The sequence below is a fragment of the Poecilia reticulata genome, chromosome 1 (assembly GCF_904066995.2).
Source record: "Poecilia reticulata chromosome 1, P_reticulata-male-v2, whole genome shotgun sequence".
In the NCBI taxonomy this organism is placed as follows: Eukaryota; Metazoa; Chordata; class Actinopteri; order Cyprinodontiformes; family Poeciliidae; genus Poecilia; species Poecilia reticulata.
Genome location: NC_088830.1, coordinates 11,894,947 through 11,913,553, shown reverse-complemented (window position 1 = coordinate 11,913,553; position 18,607 = coordinate 11,894,947). Strand labels below are relative to the sequence as shown.

Here is an 18,607-nt window from a genome sequence, read left to right as displayed (position 1 = left end):
TACACTTCTCTTTACAAATCTGCACTTGGCCGCAGGATGTTTGTTGAAGTTATTTTTAAAGAAGCTACACCTACTTCTGCATGCCTGTTATGTTGCACCACCTTTTACCTCAACAGAGTGTTTCATCGTCACTATTGCTCGGCGTCAGATAAATAGGACGCTCTGGTTGTTGTGACTCCTCTTGACCATCTTTCAAGACATTCAGCAAATCCATCCAAAGGTGAGAAAACCTAGAAAATACAGATTAAGAGAAGACACTAAAAATACACCAATAGTGCTATGAATTGCTCACTTTATCCCAGGTTCTAACAATAAGTTAAAAAAAATTTCAGTTGTATCTGGAAAACTTATCTATTAATATTTATTACAACATACAGATTAAAGGTAACTTTTTTAATTAACCTTTAAACAGCTATTGAGCATAAAGTCTCATGTCTAAAGGTTTTTATTTGCTTGATGTTACATTCTTAGCTTATCGTGCTTTCATAAGCTGTAAGCAGGAAAACATAATGAACATAAATAAAGCTTTAAAAACACCATTCTACGTGGAACAAGGTGAATTGAGCTACCGACACAAATTACCTTCTCAATAACATGCACCTGTATATAAAATTTATCATGCATGCCTTAACAAAAAGTTAAAATAGGCGCATGTTTCCTACAGGTAAAGTGCTAGAACACGTGTGTTAATTATTGTGAGAAATGCATATGGAGCAAATTATGAAGGACAAAAACCATTTCAGTGTGAAGAAGATTCAGCAGCAGTCTGAAAACAGATCGCAGTGCATGAGCTTTTCATAAAACAGGTGGTGGACAGGTTAAACGAGGTCTGCGATCTCAGGCTGCTTGGGATGTTTTGACTTGTTTTCCTTTTCATTATGTGTAACCGCTTGCGTCTTTTGCATTCACTTTATAATAAAAATGACACATTACATGCAAGTTTTTTCAACATCTCCAGCCCTATGGGGTGTTATTTGTAAAATTACACATTGAAAAAAATAACAGCAATATTTTAAGTTATTTAGTCTAATAAAATAAATTGGGGTCCTTTTTTTTTTTCAAAGACATATTTTCACTATGTTATGTTTCCAAATGTCACAGTTCCAACATTTATAAATATTTAGTTCACAAACCAAACATTCAGCTGCAAACTAAATAGTTTTGCTCACAGCTAAGTATTTAGCTAATATGCATATTCTCTTGTTTTGTTAAGTGGAAGTGAACTACCAAAATAAAAGCTGGGTCTTCCAAACTTGTATATTGCTTCAGTGCCAATACAGTCACAGCTGCTGTTTACGGTAAATGTTTGCATTGCCTTTGAAACGGCTCTTCCAATGTTTCTAGATATAATCTGGCATAGAGTTTGGAACTGTGACATTTTACAATTTCATAAATAACATGGTGAAAATATAATTTTGGAAAAACATGAAAAATGAACATACTTTACAAGGAAGAATGTTGTAGAATTTCAATGTCCAGAAGTGCAAACCTGATTAAGAGCTATCCACACAGAGACTCACTTCCCCAGGTGGTAGAAAATACCAGACATAAGATCAAGAGGGGCTTTCAAATACAAGCTGATAAATTGGTCATATTTAACCAACTGAACATGGCGATTAGTAATTAAAAGCAGAGGACAACCACTGTAATCAATGCCGCTATTATGCCCAACTCTGGAAACATCAAAAAGAAAACAAGAGAGTACAGAAATACCAAGTGCATCAAAGTAAAATTAATTCAATATATGTTTATCTGCCGAATATTTAAAATTATGCACTTTCCTTCCATCTTAAAATTAAACGCTACCCAACATTGATTTGTTTAATACAATCTTGAAAGGCAAACCAGTTCAAGCGGTGTGAATAGTTTTGAGAGGCAATGCCCAACACAACTAAATCAATATTTATTAAAATGTTTGACAGGCTCTGATCCAGCTGAAGGGTGATGGGGACTGACTGGATTCTACTGATTGTGACAAGATTTACATGTGCAAAGCAGACTGTTCCCTTTTTTGTTGACGTCATCAAAATGAACAGAAATAGCTGTGCTGACAAAGAACAATGGTTAAAATGACTCAGCTAACAAGCATCCTGCTGGGGCCCATCGATGAGTCAGCATTTCACCTGTTGAACTGGTTAAGCTGAGTGGAAAGCACCTGTTTCATTCCCAGAGAATCCAAAAATTACATTCTGGCTGCCCACTGTGACAAAGTTAGGAAGAGGTGTTGTTTGTCAACAATCAACAGCAATAGTCCTGCCATAATTTGTGTATGGGATTGGGACTTGGAGTCTCCTTGAGCCTTGATGTGAGTTTTCCTCAACAGGGGATTTCTTATTGCCACGCTCCCATAAAGCTTCGACTGGAACCAACCCCAGGGAATGTATGCAGAGTCTCTTCCATCTTGACTGCTGAAGTTTTTAACTTCTTCAGCTTAGTCAAAGGAGTCCCGGTGGCCTCTTTCAGTAGTCTCCTTCTTATAGTGTCAGCTTGTGAAGATGGCCTGATCTGAGAATATTTACACATGTACCATATTCCTTCTGTTTGTTGATGAGGAATTTAAAGGGGTATTACATACTTTCTCTATGAGAGGCAGAGAGAGGAGCTACACAAGGGCCTTTCAAGGTTTTTATCCTTCAAAAAGTTTACAACCAGGTCTTTTTTCTACTTATTTGTGCTGCCTTATGTCAGACCTCATTCCACTACATTTTACTGTTCTACCACATAAAATCACTAGATGATTTATTAAAATTTGTCATTGCATTGTAGGTGACTCAAAAAAGCACCTTGAAAGTATAAATACATTAAAATGACACAGCAAATAATTTTACCTGCCCAGTTTAGAAAAGTATGCCAAGGCCTATTTTTGTCAGATGATACTCTTACAGAATGTACCCTTATGCCAAGTTACGTACACAGTGAGTTTTGTTTTGGAAAGAAGTCAAGCATTTCTTTTAAACGCCCCAACCTGATTGACAACTTTTCATGCATTCCTCCATGCTGCACTCAAGCCCTCTTTTTATCTTTAGCCTTTGACAAGCTTGTTGTCACAGTTTACTTCTGCTTCTTCAATGAAAGGCATCAGAAGAACCGCTGGACGTATTTGATATTTTACGCTTTGCTATCATATTTTTTTCTTTTTACTTTTTTGACAGATAAAATGGAAAAAGGTAACGGACCTCCTCCAGATACTGAAGGTACTTCAGAAATTCCAGATATCCCAGCGCCACCATATCCTGGCCCGCCTTTGGACCCCAGTGTGCTCACCAGTCAGCCTAATCCTGTTGATCATCCTGCTGCTCAATACGACAACCAGCCGGTGTCCAAATCTGTTCATCAGGAACATTCCCAGGGTGTTGATCAGGAGCAACCTCATTCTTCTACTCAGTATGTTGATCAGCAAAGTGCACAGCCAGTCCCTCAGCAATACCCCCAACCTGGAGTTCAGGAATACCCCCAACCTGGAGTTCAGCAATACCCTCTACCCGGAGTTCAGGAATACCCCCAACCTGGAGTTCAGCAATACCCCCTACCCGGAGTTCAGCAATACCCCCAACCTGGAGGTCAGCAATATCCCCAACCTGGAGGTCAGCAATACCTCCAACCTGGAGCTCAGCAATACCTCCAACCTGGAGCTCAGCAGTATCAGCAACCTGGTAAGAGATCAGACACCATATCAGTGTCATTGAATCTGCATGATCATAAGGGAAAACTAAGTTATTGTGTATCTTCATATATGTAAGTGCTGTACTGTGTTGATCAGTTTAAATTTCATTCAGTTAACTCCAAGTTCAATGTTTTTATGTGTCTAGCTCAGCAACCAGTTGTGCAGTATATTGCCACAACACAACAAAATCAGATTCTTCAGTCAGGTGAGTCTATATCGTTTGTCAGGTTTGTTTTTCATTACTGAAAACTAGATTAAAGTTTAAAATATGTGTGCCAGTGTTTCAGAGATGGTGATGGGGCTTAACAATATATTACTGGATTGGACAGTGTCTGTTGGTTGTGACGTGCGCCTGCAGACTACATTACTTTGCATTGAGTCATATGAACCAAATCTTACTGTTATGATGTGGGATTATCATGAATCCGTCACAAAATGGTCATATTGTCCTTATTTCCTATCTGATTTCTATCAAATATGGCTTAAGTTGCCAATGTTGTGATTTGTTAAAATATGTTTTTTGTTAGAATCTGGGGCTGTTTGAGTTTGGTTTGGGATTTTGTCATTTTTTGTGCTCCTTAGTTTTGCCTTTTAGTTCTGCCTTGCTTCCATTTCCAGATCAGTTCCTGCTTAGTGATTCTATTTTATTATGTTTCATTGGTCTAGTCATTCTTTAGTGTTATGGTTATTTCCACGTCAATATGCACTCTCCCTCGTCGCCTGTGGCACTTTCTCTCTCCCTCTCCTCAGTCTGCCTCCTCCTCTCTCCCCTCACACCTGCAATCTGTTAGCTCATCAGCCCAGGTCTTTTGTTCAGCATTCAACCTCCCAAGTATTTAAGCACCTTATTCTCAGTCACTCCTTGCCAGATTCTCCTGTCTTCTCCGGTTATTTTTCTCATCTGTTCCCTGTTGTCGTTTTCCCCCCAGATTGTTATAGTTGAGTTCCTTTTTGCCCTTTTAGATTTTTCTGTAAGTTGGTTAATCTTTTCACAAAAAATATCATCACCACTCAACGTTCCACGCCTGCTGCATTTGGATCTGCTCAACAATTTACACCTTGACAAAATAATTCGGCCACAAGGACACAGCAGATTTGCTTTTTTAAAAAGAATTTGAAAACTTAAAACTGTGGCTAAATCCTGCTCTGCTCGTCGATGTTTTCCTGTGGCTACAAACCGCATCTTGTGGTAGCGTTGACAATAGCAAAACACTGCCCCCACTTTTTGAGATATTTTGCGTTATATTGTTTGCAGCATGTCATCTTCCCGACCATCGGTGTTACCGTCTCAATGTATAGCAATGGCGCATGTGGATCCAATGGTAGTCACAAGATGTCCAATCTGTATCGACTGTGTGTTTTAACAAAGTGTGCTTGACAGGTAACCAGGTGTTGTTGGTGCAACACATGCCCACTGACGTTGCTGGAAGTATGCTTTGTCCGCATTGCAAGAACACTGTTGTGACCTCAATTGAATACAAAGTGGGCATGCTAACCTGGATCATATTTGGAGTGCTGTTGTTATTGTGAGTATAAACTACCACATAGAAATACACAGAATGTCGGGTGGTGGGTTCTTTACAAACTAATGATGGTCCAAGAAAATGAATGATTCTGGGCCTGTTTGAGCTGTCATTAAACATAAAAGTTGTAAAACTTGACATAAACTTGGATAAAATGTGGATAATAGCAATTTGCTAATTAATAGACTTTAAAACATTGAGCATCATCACCTTTAAAAACATTTTTTTTTTTGCCACAAAGTGAAGTTACTTCAGTCTATTCTGCTTTAGGTTCCTGCTAATTGATTCCTCCCACAGTTCATGTATTTCATTTTATCATTGATTACCCCCAGATGTAAAGAACTTCCAAGAACAAACTGAATGGCACATTGTAGAAAATATTAAAAACTGAAAGGTTTCCTGTAATTTTTTTCCAACCATCCATTATCACAACTGGCATAACAGGGGTACACCCTGGACAGGTCGTTTATTTTTATATTCCTGTAAATTATGCAGACTGTGTTTAAGATTCGTTTGAAGTCTAGTCCTTAGGTTATCAAGATTGCAAGAACAACTGATTGGGTGTGGTTGTTGGTTAGTAAATGCGTTTCCGTTCTCAACAAAAAGCTACAGCGTCAAACGACGTCACCAGAGAATTCAGGAGTGACAGATTGAGAAAAATCCCCGTGTGATTCTACTGCCCCCAAGAGGCACTTGTATGCCATTGCAGATAAACACGGATTTGCAGAGAATTCTGAACAAATGTAGGCGCTTAAGTATAAAGCCTTAATTTAGAAAATAAAATTAATAACTCTTCAAGCTCAAGTATGAATTTCACTTTTATTAAATATTTGGTACACAACTCATGGTGAACCAAATATTTAATGACCAAAATATTCTGTATCTTTTTTATCCTATGCTTCACATCAGCTGCTGGCCGTGCAGTTGTATCCCCTTCTGCGTGAATTCTTGCAAGGATGTGCAGCATTCCTGCCCACAGTGTAACAACGTCCTGCACCTCTACAAACGGAGGTGAAATCCATCAGTACCGGATCCGTATGCTGGACAGCCATTAAAATGGACTGTAAATACACTTAAGTTTTGCTGATGTCTTTTATCAAGCTGTTAAAACGTGACATGAACATGTACTGCTTTACTCAGAATTATGTTTCATTGCTAAAGGGTTATTTTTATAACTGGATATGATCATTTAACTCAAGACCAGGAGAAATTGTGTTTTTTCTGACAATAAAGGCTGCAGTCAGAAACTTAGAAAAATGTTATTTGACACTTTAAAGACTCTCACTATCTTGTGACAGTTTAATATACCATTGGGCATTGTCACCTCCAGAAATACACCAATCAGAGCCAGAAGGAGGGTTGTGGCACTGTCAATCATGCTTGTGTATGGGATGCATGTTATAAGCCTTGCTAACAAGGGAGAAACAACTTAGATTTACAGGAAAACTAATTATCTGTCAACATCTTTGGCTTTGCTAACTAGCCTGAGCATTGATGGCAGGCTCTGCTGACCGGGAGAAGCTGTAGTGTAGCAGAGAGTAAGAGGGAGGCTGTGAGCAGTGCGAACAGAGGCGTGATTGACAGCACCAACACCCTCCTTTTAGCTCTGATTGGTTGTTTCTGACAGATAGTGTATTTCTGCATGACAGTGGGACCACAGGAAAGAGGCTATACTCTATCATAACATAGTGACACTTTTAGGAAATTTGTAAAAAAAAAAACTAACAAAAAAAACATCTTCTTAATGAAAGTTACATTACATACAGCAGATTGTCTCTAATAGACTGCTTTTGTTGAGATATTCATGTTTTATTGAAACACTGAAGAAAGGTTTTTTTATTTACCTTTGCATATACAAACAAATAATTTTATAATTGTACAATTGGAGCATTAGTCAATGTGTTAAACATATCAAAAGATATTTAAAACCTAATATCTTGAAAAGATTTGCATGAATGTATGTTTTTAATAAAAATGCAATATGCTCAAATCTTTTAAAAATGATTCAGTTAGTTTATATCGTATGATTCTGTGAACATTTACTTGTGATTATTACTCTAGACCATGTGTGTAAATAGTAAATAATCATGATTAAATCGTATTCGAATTTTCAAGAAGATGTAGTTTAGAATTTTTTTTTTAGACCAAATATACTCATTTAAATTTATAATGTGATTTATAATGTTTTATGCTTTGATTTGGGTGAGGATGTGGTTTTGTTTTCAAAAGTAGATTTCTTTGACTGTAAATAGCACATTTCACAATTGTTCAAAAACTTAAATGAATCTCATTCCATGTGAAATTAAACAAAATTCTAAAATATTTTGAAAAATCTGAAAAAAAATGTTGTATTTGTGCTCATTCGTGAAGGCTTCCTTGCACAGTACAAAGTTTTATTTAACAAGATGGAGAGTTGCACTGTAAAACTACAGCCCCCAAACCTTCCACGAGTAAATACAACCCTTCTTCATGGAAACTGGCCTCTGTCTGAACCACCTTCCCTTTTGAACCATCTTGTTCTTGTGAACTCAATATCACGTCTCTTTCCCATCTCATGAGTTTTAGGTATTGTCAGACCCTACTTGTAAGAGTTAAAACGTTATTAAAATTGACAGATAGCTTTTGGGTTTCTGGCTCAACAGAACAGCGCAAAAATGTCTCACACACCCAATCCCTTCATGGACGGCACCTTGTCATGCCATTCCCTGTGTCCTTCTTTATCCCTGCATGTAGAGGGTTGGAGATTACTCCTCTCTTAACAGACTTAATTGAATCATGTCTTCCAGGGCGTTATGCAACGCTCTCTACTGGGATGGTCACATGGCCAAAGGCTCACCTGTGTTTAGAGCGACCATCTGCTCTTTCTCAATCGAGATGCCCGTTTTCTGCAGCGTGCCTCCCGTCTTCATCTCCATTTCAGAGCAGTTCTTAATAACATGGCAATTCATCATTCATCAGCAAAAAATCCCCCACAGTTCAGAAGGGACTGAGAAGCAGAAGATGTGGGAGCGCGAAGGCGGGAAATAACGCCAAGATGAAATAACACCAAGATGTGCAAAACAAAGTGATTAATGCCGGACAGGCTGTGAACTGCCATGCTTATGTACTGAGCTTATTTCCTCTTTTCTTCCTGGAGAGACAGGTGCAACAGCTAATCACGCTGCCCTGTGTGTGTGTGTGGGCGAGCAGAGGTAAGCTGGGACTGCATCTCTCTCTCTTGCTCTGTTGACACCTCCGCAGATTCAGCGTGAAGCTGGGAGAGAGAGAGAGAAAGCAACTCAGACATGCAGACTGCACGAACAGAAAGATGAGGACAGAGGGAGTGAGAGAGAAAGGAGCGAAAGAGGCTGAAGATATATTTGACCGTGTGGGTGTGTGAAGTCTCGAGGCATGCATCATAATTGTGGCTTCTTCTTCCTCTTCTTCTCCTCGGAGCAGCTGGACAAGTCACTACATCAGCAAGACGCTGGAGGTCTTTCAAAGTGTGCTGTCGTACTTTTAAGCAGTCAGAGCTGAAAGAAAAGGCAGCAACAAAATGGAAACCGCTTTGTTTCTGCTGCCTCCAGGACTTCACTAAGTGAGAATCTGAAAACACTCAAGAGAGACTAAAGTCATGTCAAATAATGATGTGCGGGAAATGATGATATATCTGCGCTGTGAGTAACCCAGAATTCAAGTCAAGAATTTGTCTGAGGTGAGTTTTACTTCTTTGTATGAAATGTGGTCATTTTCATTTTATGCAACAATTTACATTTGAAACCATAAGAAATCACTGATTTACAGTTTGTTTGTTTTTTTTGCTTTTTTGGTACAAGCTTTCTGTATCAAGGTAACAGTTAATTTAAAGGTGCATGTTAATGCTTTGGCTGGGGAATGCATTATATTCATTAAATCAATCCAAGTGTGAATAATTATTGTGTATGTGTGTGTGTGCAGAGTGTTGTGTTGTTCTGTGCTTTTAGGTACTGAACTCGACTCCTGAAAAGCCCAGTGTGCAATGTAACCAGCCCACGCTGTTTCCCATTTCCATGGAAACTATTGCCCAGTACTAAAACCTGTGCTATTCTGTGCAGCGAGTGTGTGTGTGTGTGTGCGTGTATGTGTTTGAACAGCATCACACAAGAGGCTTGTGGAATAAAAGCAGAAATGGCTATTTTCACCATTTTTCTCAGAATGAAGATGCGAGAGCAGCTGATGTGCTCGTGTAACGCCACGTGACGTAGACCTGAATGGATGGAATGACTTGTTGCTTATCTAACTCTAACTGTGTCTCTCTTTGCCCTGTTTTCCTTGTTTGTCACCAAGATGGCCGTCAGCCCTTTTGTCATCTGCCTCCTGACTTTGATCAGTTGCAGCTCGTCTCAACCCACTCCCCCACCTCCCCGAGGATGCAGCGTGGGCGTGGAAGCCCCCTACAGAGTGCTGTGTGACCTAGAGGCGGTCTGGGGCGTTGTCCTTGAGGCCGTGGCCTGCAGCGGCGGCCTCACCTCTTTGGTTCTTGCTGTGTTGCTCATCGTCAAGCTGCGCGGGGTTTCCGACCCGGCCAGGCGCTCCGGCCTGGGCCCTCTGCTCCTGCTCCTGGGGACTCTCCTCGGGATCTTCACCATCTCTCTGGCTTTCTTGGTGGGGAAGACCCAGGTGCTCTGCGTGGTGCGCAGGGCCTTTTGGGGACCCCTCTTTGCCCTCTGCTTCTCCTGCTTACTAGTGCAAGGTGTGAGACTCAGGCGGCTGGTGGCTGGGAAGTCGAGCCCCACTGGGAGCACGCTGGCAGCGCTGGGACTGGCGTTGGCTTTGGTTCAGGGGATAATCTCTGCTGAATGGGTTCTGTTGACTGTTGTGAGAGAGGGTCACCCAGCATGCGAGTATCCTCCCTTAGACTTTGCTCTGATGTGCAGCTACACTCTGGGCCTGCTCCTCATAGCCATGGGTCTCTCCCTCGGAGTGGTGCTCTGCGGAGGAGAGTTCGGAGAAGACGGCGGAGAGGGCAGAGAAGAAGACAGAGAAGGAGAGACAGAGAAGCGACGATGGAAGTGCAATGCCGTCTGGGTCTTCCTGTCCAGTTTGGCGTCCGCATTGCTTTGGGTGGCCTGGCTGGGGTTTTATCTTTACGGCAACCAGGCGTTGAGAGGGAGAGGGAGCAGGGAAAGAGGAGGAAACAAGGATGCAAAAGTGTTGGATGAGCCTGCGCTGGCTGTGGCCTTGGTGATCCAGGGCTGGATCCTGCTGCTGTTCCACGCCATCCCAGAGTCCCACCTGTGTCTCCAAAATCCAACGCAATCCGACACGCAAGATTTCTTCGACACCGGCCGCGCGTCGCCGGCTCCTCATTTCGGAGACGATCACCCCGCACATTCTCACCAGTCCTTTCAAGAAAACCAGGCCTTCTCAATGGAGGAGCACAGTGCAAGTAAGCCCGACGTGTGCTTGTGGTTCTGTTTGTTGTGTCAGTGGCCAATGGTCATGCTCCCCAGGGAATTTCCAGCGCGTTTTAGACGTTTACCTACTGTCACTTGTGTAATTGAATGAGTGAATCATGAACAGATTTCTACAGAGCTCGGTGGAAGTAACGGAATCATTCAGACAATTAATGCATTTAATTAATAAAAAAAAAACATCTGAAAGAAGTTTTACAGCAAACTGTGAAACCACTGATTCTAGGCAATCTAAAAAAAAGTGAAAGCAGTGAAAACTGTCACCCAGTGCAGTTTCTCTATAAAATAGCAAGAGTAAGTCATTTTGAAAAGGTTTGACATTTTCAGACAATTATGTGATCAAACCTGCAGCATAGGTAGATTTGACATTTGGATGGGGTCAACAGTTTTCCTTGCGGAATGTGAAAACCATACATTAGAAGCTAAGTGGATAAAATTAACTATATCCAGTTCAACACCTCTAACAATTATTGGTCCAAAGTGCCTAAAAATAGACCTCACACAACAAGTGCAAGCCAACACAACGGACTACTAAAAATAACACTCAGGGAGGAAGATGTTAACACCAAGTAGCATTTCCAACAGCGCGGTTAATACATGGAGCAGCAGTTTAATCTACCAGCTGTTAATGGAGAATATCAAATTAAGTAGGAAAACAACATATGTCTTTACTTATTGTCAAGTTTGTGTTCAAAAAGCACAGCAGCAATCTTCATCAAACTGTATTAATGTATTAATCAACCTAAAACATACCCCTGAAAAAATGTCTTCCTATTTTCATTTAACCGTTTCTATCATAAATTCAAAGAAGCAGGGAGATTCTTGTGTATTTGTCACATTTGCATGTATTTAACATCAATTCTGCTTGATTACATTTCAATTCTGGATTTAAAAAATAAGAAAAAACGGCAGGAGCCTACTGTAGTCAAACATTTATTTTTATTAGTAATCACTCCAAGTTTTAAATGCTAATCATTAATGTAATTAAAAACACAAAGATAAAGATGCTATCACAAACTGCTTTATAAACTATATCTAATTGTTTTATGAGTAAGAAATTCGTTGATTTAATTCAGGTGTCTTAGATCACAAAAGTTAAATCACCTGAAGGCTGAAGTTTCACATCTGAGGTGGAAAAAGGTTCATGCGTGTGAAACGTCAGCTCTGGCGCCTCTTGCTCAATACAATAATAAACAGGCTGTTTCGTAAAAGTATATTTGTGAAGTCGATATAACTTATCTAATTTCATAAAGTTTAGATCATAGGTGTGCCTTGTTTTGATCTTAAATTCAAGAAAATCAATAAAGCTGGCAGCCAATGAAAAGAAGAGACTCCTGCTACGTTTAAACGTAGAAAGTCATTATGAATCATAAGCCATCAGTAATGCAATAATCTTACTGTTGTGCCACCTAGTGGACAGAAAATGCTATTTTTATGTGTCAGTTCAACAATTGGGTAAAATCTTGAAAAGCAACACTTCAGCAAGTTCACAACTCTTCCAGGTGAAAAGCGTGACCAAAGCCACAATGTTGTTTGAAGTTTCACATTTGGCAGAGATTTATTGTTCTTTAATCTAGTTTCCAAACCAAATGATGTAAAGTATAGTTTCACTAATGACAAATAATGGAACTATACCTATGAAGCCACCTTCAGACATTTATTAAAAATCAATTGGGAGTCTCTGAAGGAGCTTACTTTGGATCAGCTTGGATTGGATTGTGAAATTGACATCACCATCAGGCCCTATGTTGTTCTGGGGTTTGATTTATTGATTCTAGTTTTATTATTATTATTCTGTGCTCCTTAGCCTCTTTCTTTAATTACATCAGCCTGGTTTCTGTTTTATGGCATATTGCTCCAGCATTCAGTCTCGCAGTATTTAAACACATCTCCTGCTCTGATTCCTCCCATTATGTCCCGTTGCTTCCCTGTTCATCTTGCTGTTTTTTTGTGTGTTTGTTCCTGACTTCTCAGTTTTTTGTTCTACCCTGGCTCCCTGTGTTCTCCGTAGTGGGATTTTTGTTTTTGTCCCTAGGTCCTGTGTTTTATGTTCTACCCTGGCTGCCTATAAGTTTTTTATCATCATTTTTTTCATTAATATTCATCACTTCAAACTACTCACTGTCTTTGCCTTACTGCATTTGGGTCCACCATCAACGCACATCATGACAATCACTGATTTTACTGCAAATCTGAACATCTACAAGCAAAGTTAGAAATTGATGTGAAAGCCTCCTTCATATAATCTTACATTTATTGTAAATGTGTGAATACAGGGAACGTGAGATAAATAAATGGATTGTCTTCCAATCTGGTACATTTACATGATTTAGACGGCATTCAAGTTTTAAATAAGGGTGCAAAAAAAACCAGCACATTTCAATCTGAGTCACATCAAAGTTTGAATATCTCCTTTGTTGTGGCTTTGTGTAAATCAAACCGCACGTCTTGTGTAACCGCTTATTTTGCGAGGGTCATTGGGGAAGGGGGTATGGCTGGGGCTGCAAGGATAAGTACCTGCTGCACAAAACAAAAAAACCCAATTACATCTCATGAAATGTCTGAATATCCACCAGCCTTCACAAGATGGAAATCTGTGAGTCATTCCTCTTCAACTAATCGCTACATTTTTCTGAACCCCGCTGCACATATCAGGAGTTGATTTTTGATAAGAAATAATGTAGGCTGTGAAAAAATGTTGACATGCAGGGAGCTGCTGGTATACGGTGTTTACGGTCCGGTCGATATTAACGAATCAGAGTTAATTACAGGAGCGAGGTACAACCAAGTGCCTGATGGTGTTAAAAGGTGATGCAGCACATTTTAAAACAAAGAAATGTTTTGCTGTCAGTAGAATCCTTTCTTTTTATGTTGTTCCAAAGTTTGAAATCTCCTTTACATAGCTTAAATAAGATATGTAAAACTGGAGTTTTACTTCCTTTCATTATTGATTAAGCTTCTTTAAATAAAGAAAAGCACAGTTTAGATCTGTACAAATTGTACATAATTTCCGTTTCCATCTTTGTGAAAACAGATCCCAAACTCAAGCCAGGTATGTTTTATGGTGCTGCTCCAACTCCGCTGAAAAACGCTTTTCTTTTGTTACAGTAATGACATAAAATATCAACGTTGCCTTGGAGACCGCTGTGTCTGTAGGCTTTGCCAGTGAGCAGCCGTTCCAGACAGAGAGAGAATTGATATCGCAGAAAAACATACAAGACTTTAGAGAGGCTCCAAATTACCCGCTGCAAAACGGATTCAGCAGCAACCATCTGTTTGTTTCCTCTCCGCCGTCTCTTCTCTCCTCTGCAGCATTTCGGTTCTGCTGAATTTCTGATGAAGCCATTCTCACGCACAGTTATTCTTAACGGGGCGCAGTGAGTCAGAAACAGGGGCTGAAATAATGGCCGATTAGGCTGCATGCCATCCAGCAGGCAGTCGTTTTAAAAGGTGATATTGTGCTTTCTTTCTGATGTGCTTAAATGTGAAATGTCTGGAAAGTTCATTTGGATGACACAGCTCAGATTCACGCGGCTGCTCTGAAAAACAAATGCACACAAACCCAGGTCATTAAGGCAAAGTGAATCTTTGTGTTCACGTGATTCATCATTTTGACCAGTTTTACAATAAAATTAGCAAAGACTAATATGTTACTTTTTCTTTTTCGTTTGTTTTTCGTTATAATCTTTTATTGGAAAAAGCCTACACTAGTCTCTATAGCTATGCTAATGGGTATCTAGTTAAATGATGCGGTAACACTTGATTTGAAGGGGTGTGTATAAGGCTAACATGACAGTTGTCATGAAGTGTCATTCAGTAAATAATGACACTTTTAATGCAAAGTTGCTCTAAAGGTTGCATTAAAAGTCCATTAAAAATGCCAACTTTGCATGATTTTGTAAAATATAATAATTTAATGCAAAGTTGCCATTTTTAATGGACTTTTAATGCAACTTTTAGAGCAACTTTGCATTAATAGTGTCGTTATTTACCGAACGACGCTTCATGACAACTGTCATAAACATTCTAAAAGACTTCTTCATGTTCATGACAGGTGTTATGTCATGTTTATGACAGTGTCATGTCAGTCTTATGCACACCCCTTCAAATAAAGTGTTACCAATGATGCTTGTTTTGGTTAGTCATCCCTGTTGGTATTGCCAGTTTATGTTAAAAACAATTATTAAATAGAGGATTTGTTTACATGATTAATTGACTATAAAGGCCTGTTTTCCAGAGGAGTTGAATTGTCTGATTTTATATTTTAGGCCAGAATCTGTCTGCAGCTTATGCACATAAACCTCAGTGAATTAAACCTTTTTCAGGTTAAACATACATTTGAAAATCGAGATACTTTATTAATGTTTTACAGTCACTTTACTATAATCAAGGATTCCTTTTATAAGAATGGCGCATCCTACCGTTTGTGTAATTTGTGAGATTTCAAAAGTAGTAGGCAGAAGCAACAGTTTGCCACCGTCAGCGTGTGAATGTGTGCGGGAATGTAGTGTGAAGCGCTTTGGGGCTCTCTGGACTTATACAAGTACACACCATTTACCATTTAACTCTAGACGCCTAAAATGTTATAATTATATCTTCAAGGAGGGGAAGATTTATTCGGAAGGAAGGACAGAATCGTTCAGTGATGCACTTCATGCTGATCTTGGTTTTCCTAAATTAGCTAATTTGATCGCTCATGATGAGGCTCATGTAGATGTGGGTAGTAATGATCTACATTTACTTGAGTAACTTCTTAGAGAAAAAAAATAGTTTTATAGTATTCCCACTGCAATGTACTTTTTACTTTAACTTGAATAAGATTATTATGCTACTTTTACTTGAGTAGAATTTCTGTCAACTCTGCACACTGTGAGTAACTTCACCAAATGAAGAAAAACATGTCTTAACCAAAAGTGCAGACACACATCTATAGTTTATAGTCAAATGAAGCCTCATCTTTGTACTCAAGCTTCATTTTTCTAAAGTTATTTTCTATCTGCTGAGTCTTTTGTGCCATTTGGAGGTCAACAGTCTTTCAGATTTTGTCACTGAATGTATTGTACCCTGTTCAAACATCTATTAGCATCAAATACTGTGAATACTGGTTTCATAAGTTTTATGTAGAAAAAGACTTAATTTGGAAAATCAGTGACTGCTACCTGAGCATTTTACTCCATTTGTTCACCCATTTAAAACCAAGTGTGTTCACAAAGAGTCAAGCCTTACGGGTGTGTTTGAGGGGAGTTTAAAAACATAACATGAAGACTCTGCCACACTGGTAATTTATTTTATTTTTTTGGCATGTTTTGCATTGACTGCTCTTGCAGCTGTCCGAAGTGGAACGTACCACGGCAGCCATGGCAGCATGCGCCCAGGCATCGCCTTCAGAGGCCATGTCTACCAACCCACTGAGATGGCTTTGGTCATGAACGGCGGTACGGTGAGTATCGACAGGCACAAACACTCTACATCCCTTTAAATCTGTAAATATGTCCCTAAATATTCCCGTATCTCTTTCAGATGCCCACAGCTCCCATTAACTACACTGGAAGGCGCTTATGGTAACACAATACAGGATTACAGTCAAGCCACTTTTGTGATGCCGAAGAGCTTCCCGTTACCTAAGAAGAAGAAGAAGTGTTTTAATGTGTTTGTGTTTCTGCACACACGTTTTAATATTATATTTAAAAGACGACTACAAATAGTATTTCAGACTAACGTTTTAGCTTATTTTACAGATCGATTTGACGGCACGACATTAAGACGAGGATGGAGCGTAGTGGCCATATTTACACAGAGGAATAATACAGAAATATGAGGAAAAAAATTTATCTGAACGAGAATTACTGAACATGTTGAATCTGAACATGTGAAAGAAAGTCAACCTTAATGTCGTGAAGTAAAAATACCATCCAAGCACCTCGGCACCAGTGCCATGGCAACTGGTTTCTGTTAATAAGTGACGCTTAGTTTGATAAACTGCACTTTCGTCAAACTCAGCCTTTTAGGACTTTAATGTAAATGACAAGCAGATGCCTACAAAGCTTGCTTAACCTCCGTGTTGTGTTTCAGGGTTTTTCTCTTAGTGACCTTCTGACTCGCTGGGACACTTTGGCACATTTTTTTTTTTTTAAAAACGTTGGATTATCAGGTGCTGTTAAGGGGTAAAGAAATGTCCCAAATCAGTAGTTATACTTTAAGTGTTATGCTTTAAGGAAGCGTATAATAAAAGCCATTTGATAACTGCAATACCTAGCCTGCACAGTCAGTCATCAGTACAGAGATCATGGTGGAGTTGTGAGATTAAAGATTGTTTGAGTTGCATGTGAAAGCACAATCTGGGGGAACAGTATTTTATCTAAATGTTTTTTGATGTTTTTTTAAAGTATTTTTTATTTATACAAACATTTATATGTACTGTGTATATATATATATATATATATATATATATATATATATATATATATATATATATATATATATATATATATATATATATATATATATATATATATATAACAAAGGGAGTTACTTGTTACAGTGGTTTTATAGTCAATTTATCATCATAGATAAAGAATTAATCAAATCAGTCATGTCTATTTAAAACCAACACAAACTGGATGCTGCCTTATTAAGGAAAAATGACACTGACTGCACATTTTCTCATAACTCCAGAGTATTTCATAAGCAAATGATCAAAACGAACCTAAAGAGCATGCTAGACCTTTTTTTTAATTGGCATATTTGGGGAATTTGTGGTCTGCAATTTTACAAAAAAAAAAAAAAAAGAGAGGTGGTTACATTTCCTCTGTTTAATATTAAATGCTTAGAACAACCCCAAATACTCCACTGTGTTGTCCCTGGTAGTCATGCATGTATCCACGCTTCTTTATTTTGCTGTTATCACAAGTTACACCAGTCAAACTGGAGGACTCTTACATGCTAATCTTATTAATAGATGGACCTCGATGAAATGTTTATATTATCAAGAAATTATTTGCAGCAGCTGCTCCAGTGCAACACTGAAAATGAAATGCCATATGCTTTCACTGTATGTTTTTGGTGATTAGAAACTTTATGGCTTACAGAGAATGAAAACCCAAAAAATCCAGTTTCAAAAATCTGAATATTGCAAAAGACCAGTAATAGAAGCATTTTATTATAAAAGCATATAACCTTCTGAAAGCCGCTGGACAGTCTGTCCTCTCGGTTCTTGGCATGAATCGCTGCGTCAGTACGACATGAGGAGGCTGACCTGCAGTGAAGGAAGTCCTGCTTGCTTTAATGGAGTCACTTCGCTCTTTTGCATTGTTTTTTGTGGCGCCCCTTAACTTCATGTGTCAGTGCAGATAACTGGAAAAGTTCAATAAACAATTCGACATAAGTTTATTCTTTATTTTAATTGCTGGGAAATACAAAGATAATATTTATTCATCCAAAACTGTGAATTTCTAAAATATATATATATATATCTATCATATGTATGTTGCTTCTATTAGAGTCTCATTGCTTTATAGCTCTAGTTCGAAACAGCTTTTCAAACCGGTACTTCAGAACAACATTTTGTGTACGTATGAGTAAAGGTTTTTCAGCTTCGTCTCCAGAGCGACAGTGAATTCAAGCTGGGACGGTATATCCAGTTAATGCATTGTGTATATGCGACTGTGACCAGTCCTTTTTGCTGTAACTCCAATCAAAAATAAGTAAACTTGTCAATGGCTTTGTTTTTGTGTGCAGGTGAGTGCTTGTACATTGTACAATGAAAATAATGGGATCAATATGTAAAACTCTTGTCTAACCTGCTTTTTAACTTTTACTGTAAAGAAAGAATGCTTTTTCAGATGGGTTTATAAGAACAATTCTGTCACCGTTTTCTGGCAGCGTTAAAATGAATGTTTGTAACGTGACTTGCACTAAGTGGCTATTACATCCTTTGCACAGTTTACCGTCTGGTTTGACTTTCTTCTCCTTAAGGATCTGTTGCTTTT

The 18,607-nt window shown here is 38.9% G+C and overlaps 2 protein-coding genes across 3 annotated transcripts; both read left to right on the top strand.

Moving 5' to 3' along the window:
- Positions 1-103: 103 nt before the first annotated feature.
- LOC103465719 (uncharacterized) lies at positions 104-6,434 on the top strand. 2 transcript variants are annotated; one of them, XM_008410828.3, is made up of 5 exons: positions 104-220; positions 3,153-3,653; positions 3,810-3,869; positions 5,046-5,190; positions 6,097-6,434. In XM_008410828.3, exons 2-5 carry the CDS (start codon positions 3,158-3,160, stop codon positions 6,200-6,202), a joined length of 807 nt encoding a protein of 268 aa, XP_008409050.1. In that variant the 5' UTR covers positions 104-220; positions 3,153-3,157; the 3' UTR covers positions 6,203-6,434. The 2 variants fall into 2 exon arrangements, with proteins under 2 accessions (XP_008409050.1, XP_008409041.1); XM_008410819.3 differs by lacking the exon at positions 104-220 and having other exon boundaries at positions 2,564-3,653.
- Positions 6,435-8,346: 1,912 nt separating this feature from the next.
- On the top strand, positions 8,347-18,562 carry gprc5bb (G protein-coupled receptor, class C, group 5, member Bb). Its single transcript, XM_008410840.3, has 4 exons — positions 8,347-8,881; positions 9,493-10,594; positions 15,947-16,059; positions 16,140-18,562. The coding sequence occupies exons 2-4, from the start codon at positions 9,493-9,495 to the stop codon at positions 16,182-16,184; spliced, it is 1,260 nt and encodes a 419-aa protein (XP_008409062.1). The 5' UTR covers positions 8,347-8,881; the 3' UTR covers positions 16,185-18,562.
- Positions 18,563-18,607: the final 45 nt, after the last annotated feature.